Consider the following 6,000-nt stretch of genomic DNA (forward strand, 5'->3'; position numbering starts at 1 on the left):
TGAAAAATAAAGAAAAAAAAAAAAAAAAAATTTGTTTTATGAAAATTTCAAAATAAAAATAAAAAAAAAAATTAAAAAAATTAAAAATAAAAAAAATTGAATGAAATTTTTTTTTTTTTTTTTTCCACCAAATATTGAAATAATCAATTTTGAAAAAGGAAAAAAAAAGGGGGAGTTTTTATTTTTTTTTTGAGTGTGAATTTGTGAGTTGATTACTTAGAATAATTCAGCAATCATACATCTGATACCACCACCACCAACTGATTGAATGGTTGGGATATCACGAGTGATAAAACCACCATTGCAGTTGTTTTTGATTGTTTCTTTTTGTTGTTCAGTGAAAGCTTTGAATGAAGATTCTGAGCAAACAAAGAATTTGTCACCATTTCCATTTTGAACTTCAATAACATTACCACAGAATTGGTTTACTTGATCTTTGGTGATATTGACGATGGTGTGGGTTTTTGAAAGAGTTTTTTCAACCATTTCTCTGTCTTCTTGGGTGGCAATTGAGTCGAGACAAATAACTGCAATCTTTGTGCAGATAGCCATGATGACATTAGTGTGATAAACGATTTTATTATTGCTGTCTAAAGATTCGAATGCAACGAGATTGTAACCCATTTTATCGCACCATTCTTGAGCTAATTGTTTGTGTGAACGTTGACTAATACAAATATAAGCGTTCTTATTGACTCTGTCTAAAACAAATGAACCTGTACCTTCTAAAAACATACCTTTTTCTTCATAATGGGTGAAATCGACGATTTGTAATTGATCTGCTGGATAACGATTCTTTAAAAATTCAATAATGTTTGCTCTTCTTTCAAGACGACGATTTGGGTGACACATTGGGTATAATACTAAAGTGTTTTTACCACCAGCATTTGACATTTCTTCTGCAGAGTGGGTTGAAAACCAATTGTTTGGGAAAACACAATCTGGTGTTTCGATACCATCACCTTTTGGTTGGAATAATTTAACATTAACATTCTTTTCTTTAATTGCATTGCAATATTCTGTAAATTCTTTAACACCTAAGGTTGGAATATCTAATCCTTCACCTGGTTTATTCATAAATGTATTATCTGCAATAGCTTGAACATTGCTTTCGAAATGTGTTGGTTCTACCATTAAAATATTATTACTTGATTGGTTTCTTGTCATTTTATTTTTTTATTTTTTTTTTTTAATAAATTAATTTTTTGTTTTTATTATTATAATTTTATTTTTATTATTTAATTGTTTATATTTGTATAAAAGTAATATATATTAATTGTAATAATATGATATTTTAAAACAAAAAAGAAAAAAAAAAATCCTGACGTTTTTTAAAAAAAAAAAAAAAAAAAAAAAAAAAATATAAAATTAAAAAAAAAAAATTTTAAAAAAATTAAATTTACACATAACCAGTATACAAATAATTTTATTTTAGTGCAAAAAAGAATAAATATTTATTTTTATTTCCAAAAGATTGAATTTTTATTATTATACATTTTTTTTTTTTTTTTATTAAATATTTTTCCCACCTTTTTTTTCTTATTATTGATTTTCGGTTTCTTTATCAGGGGTCTGTAAAATAATTTTTGTTTTCAATCAGATAAAAAAAAAAACAAAACAATATTCTTGTATTTTTATTAAAATTAAATTATTTCATTAATTTTTATTTTTTAATTTTTTTTAAATTATTTCATTATTTTTTATTTTTTAATTTTTTTCGTGTTCTTTTTTTTTTTTTTTTATTTTTTCAAAAAATTAAAATTATTTTTAAGCACTATATATAAATAAATAAATAAAAAAAATATAAAATGAGTATTTTTACACCTGTAAATAATAAAACTTTAACCAATATAGCTATTGTAAGATTCAAAAAAGGTGCTGCTAGATTCGAGATTGCATGCTATCCTTCAAAAGTTCAATCATACAGAAATAAAATGTTTGTATAATGCATATTTAATAATTTAATTACATTTATATTAAAATTAAAATTAATATTTTTATTTTGTTTTATTATTAAAACTATTATAGCGAAAAAGATTTAAATGAAGTTATTCAAATCCACAGAATTTTTACAAATGTTTCAAAAGGTGTTATAGCTAAAAAGGATGAATTAATGAAGGCATTTGGTACAGATAATGAATCAGAAATTATATTGTTAATTTTAGAAAAAGGTGAACTTCAAGTATCGTCAAAAGAAAGAGATAATCAATCAGAGCAAACATTTAAAGATATTGCAACTATCGTGGCAGAGAAATGTGTAAATACAGAAACCCAACGTCCAATTCCAGTATCCATTATCGAAAAAGCAATGAGAGATGTTCACTATTCAATTCATCCAACTAAATCATCAAAACAACAATCATTAGAGGTCATTAAACAAATTAGTACAGTCATTCCAATTCAAAGAGCTCAAATGAGATTAAATATTACTGTACCACCAAAAGAAGCCAAATCATTAAATCGTGATAAATTAATGGTTTTAATTTCAAAAATTGAAGAAGAAGATCACGACGAAGGTCTCTCTATTGTTTGTTTAGTAGATCCAGGTTCATTCAGAAAAATAGACGAATTTGTCAAACAAGAAACTAAAGGAAAAGGTTTTATTGAGATTATGAATTTAGCAGTTGCCAAAGAAGGTGAAACCAAAATTTCCTCGATTGATTCAGCCAAACCATCATCAAAAGATTCAAAACAAACCACTACAACAACAACTTCATCCTCAAAATAAACTAATATAATTATAGCATTATCTCCAATTTCATAAAATTTAAAAAATTTTAAATTCACTTCAAACCACATTTTTTTATTTTTATGCCATTTTATATTTTTTCGCATGCTTGCAATTTATTTTGTTTTATTTTTTAAAATCTTTTTTTACAAACATACATAAATGGATAAAGATAAAATTTTTTATTTTTTATTTTTTTAGATATTGAATAGAACATGAAATGGTTTTTTTCTATATATAATTCCAGAGAATACCACACCCACACCCCATTACAATAAATTTTTTTTTTTTTTTTTTTTTATGTGTGGGTGTTTTTTAACCACTTTTATTATTTTTAATGTAAAAATTTTTTTTATTTTTTTATTTTTAATTTAAAAAATTATATTATATATATATATTTTCATTTTTTAAAAAGAGTAAATAATAATAAACTATGGATTTAGAATTTAATATTGAAAGTAAAAAAGAAAATTCAAACTCTAAAGAAAAAGAAAATAAATTAATAACAGACTATTCCAAATTCTTTTCATTAAGAAATACAACACCTGTTCAAGTAACTCCCATTGAGCTTAAAAGTTTTGTTGTTTCTAAAGATTATGTATGTATTTATTAATAGTGTGTAATAGTTTTACTTATTTAATATTAATATATACTTGATTTTTTATATAAAAAATAATAATAATAATAAATAATTATTTTTAGTATCAATTTGGTGCTGGTGTACCCTCGCATTTATTTTTTCCAATTAAAGGACTAAAGTTTCAATTTCAATATGTAGATGAAACAATAGAGATCGAGGAAGATAATTTAGGAACACTTCAACAATATTCACAATTACCTGGATTTCCTAAATTAATCGAGTGGTTAAGAGAGTTACAAAAAAGATATCATGGTTTAGATAGCTGTAATTATTTTATTTATTTTTTATAAAAATTATAATATTATAAATAATATTAATTTTTTTTTAAGATGATACAGAAGGAAAAGAATGGGATATATTATTAACAACGGGTTCACAGCAAGGGTTGGATGTAATGTTTAAAGTTTTTCTTGATAGAAATGATTCCCTTTTAACAGAAAGATATTCTTATGGTGGCATGTTTGCTTTATCCCAACCTTTTGGCGTAAATACAATTGGTATAGAGATGGATGATAGGGGTGTTATACCAGATCAACTACAGTATGTTTTAAAAAACTGGTGCACATTGCATAGAGATAAAAAATTCCCAAAAGCACTATATGTAATACCACATGGCCAAAACCCAACTGGTATCATATACGACCTTGAAAGAAAAAGAGAAATTTATAACATTTGTAGAGAATGGGACTTATTAATCATAGAAGATGACCCTCATTTCTTTTTGCAATTTGAAAACCCAATGAATGAAAAGGGTCATAGAATTTTAGAAAAGTCATTTTTAAAGATAGATACAGACGATAGAGTAGTTAGATTAGATACTTTTAGCAAATTTTTGTCAAGTGGTATAAGAATGGGAATAATTACATGCAGTAAGAAACTAATGCCAATATTTAATTTGGAGGTTACATGCGCAATATTCCATCCATCCGGTCTAACTCAAGCAATGTTGGAAGCACTATTTTTAAGATGGGGCTACGAAGGCTTTGAAAATCATGTAAAGAGGGTTCAAGATATTTTAATACAGAAAAGAAAAGATGCAATTGAAAATATAGAGAAACATCTTAAAGGTTTGGTTACATACAGGGTACCAAATAGTGGATTATATTTATGGTTAAAGCTTAATAATGTAGACTGCTCATTAACTTTTATTAGAGATATTGTGTTCCCAAGGAATGTTTTATTTGGTTTAGGAATTTCTCACTCACCAGATAGAAATGTCAAATCACCCTACATCAGGGTAACATTTTCATATTTAGAAAAAGAAGATGGTGATGTAGCTTTTAAAATATTAGGTGATTGTTTAAGATCTTTAAATGGTAATAATAATATCGGTATTTAATCAAAAAAAAAAAAAAATAACCTAATTACAAATATTATCAAAAAATCAACAACAATAAATTAATCATTCATAAACATATTTAGTTATATCATCTATTTATATTAATTTCCTTTAAAAAAATAAAATTTTAATTATTATAATTTCCAAAAAAATAAAAATTATAATAATAAAAAAAAATAATTTTGATTTTATTTTTTTTTAATACCCCAACAAAACAATATTTTATTTTTTAAAAAACGTTTGTCTGTAAAGGTAACACCAGAGGATTTATAACATTTTGGGTTATGAACAATATATTAATTTATCAATGGTTGATGAAAAAATCCCAATTGAATGATTTAAATAGTCTAAATGATCTCTTTTTTTGGATATTTTAAATTGCATTTTAGGTTTAACCATTATAAATAAATTATTTGTTCATAAAATCTTTTTCTTTTAAAAAAAATAAATATAAAATATAAAAAATATAATTTGTAAATTATAAAATAAATTAGAATTAATAAAAAAAAAAAAATTTTAACAAATGAAAAATTAATAAAAAAAAAAAATTGAAGAATTAAAAATTATTTTTTTCACCCACCCATACAATTTCTTTTTGATATGGATTCTTTTACTTTATTTATTTTGATCCACATATTTTTAATTTAAAATAAAATTAAATTGGAAATTTTATAATAATAAAAAAAAAAAAAATATATTTTTGTAATTTATAATATTAATTTAAAATAATTTAATTATTGAAATTTTTAACTATAAATATCTTATAAAATTTATTTAATTCATTAAACTATAGAAATTTTATAAAATTAATTTAATTCATTAAACTATAGAAATTTTTAACTATAAAAATAAATTATTAAAAAATTCTTAATAATAAATATATCTATATTTAATAATAAAATTAAATAAATATTAATTAATTAATTAAATATTAATAAATTAAATAAATACTAATGATAAATATCATTTATTCATAGGTCGATATTGCAGAAGAAATTAAAAAAAATAAACATTCTTTGGTACTGGCCAAATGTTTCTGCAATATCGACCTATGAATAAATGATATTTATCATTATTAAAAGATCAAGATAAAAAAACTGTATCGGTTAATGATAAATCATCAAGTTCAAAACCACATCAACCTTTAATTCTCCAATTACAATTTCATCAACAAATTCGATGACCACAGATGTTGATTCCCAACTAACTGAATCTCCAATTGTAACCGAACAAGAATTTAAAACAATTTCAAAAGATGGAAAACTTTTTATGAAATCAAAACCACCAGTGGAG

General features: G+C 23.0%; 3 protein-coding genes across 3 annotated transcripts; 2 read left to right on the forward strand and 1 right to left on the reverse strand.

Annotated features, from left to right (window-relative positions):
• Window positions 1-216: 216 nt before the first annotated feature.
• DICPUDRAFT_79830 (uncharacterized protein) lies at window positions 217-1,167 on the reverse strand (the record flags this gene model as incomplete). The annotated part of the gene is made up of 1 exon (XM_003289012.1): window positions 217-1,167. One exon carries the CDS (start codon window positions 1,165-1,167, stop codon window positions 217-219), a length of 951 nt encoding a protein of 316 aa, XP_003289060.1.
• A 620-nt stretch (window positions 1,168-1,787) lies between these two features.
• DICPUDRAFT_94809 (uncharacterized protein) lies at window positions 1,788-2,790 on the forward strand. The gene is made up of 2 exons (XM_003289002.1): window positions 1,788-1,936; window positions 2,029-2,790. The coding sequence occupies exons 1-2, from the start codon at window positions 1,809-1,811 to the stop codon at window positions 2,726-2,728; spliced, it is 828 nt and encodes a 275-aa protein (XP_003289050.1). The 5' UTR covers window positions 1,788-1,808; the 3' UTR covers window positions 2,729-2,790.
• A 371-nt stretch (window positions 2,791-3,161) lies between these two features.
• On the forward strand, window positions 3,162-5,890 carry DICPUDRAFT_153380 (uncharacterized protein; the record flags this gene model as incomplete). Its single annotated transcript, XM_003289003.1, has 4 exons — window positions 3,162-3,326; window positions 3,431-3,632; window positions 3,698-4,699; window positions 5,790-5,890. 4 exons carry the CDS (start codon window positions 3,162-3,164, stop codon window positions 5,888-5,890), a joined length of 1,470 nt encoding a protein of 489 aa, XP_003289051.1.
• Window positions 5,891-6,000: the final 110 nt, after the last annotated feature.

This window comes from Dictyostelium purpureum (assembly GCF_000190715.1).
Source record: "Dictyostelium purpureum unplaced genomic scaffold DICPUscaffold_158, whole genome shotgun sequence".
In the NCBI taxonomy this organism is placed as follows: domain Eukaryota; phylum Evosea; class Eumycetozoa; order Dictyosteliales; family Dictyosteliaceae; genus Dictyostelium; species Dictyostelium purpureum.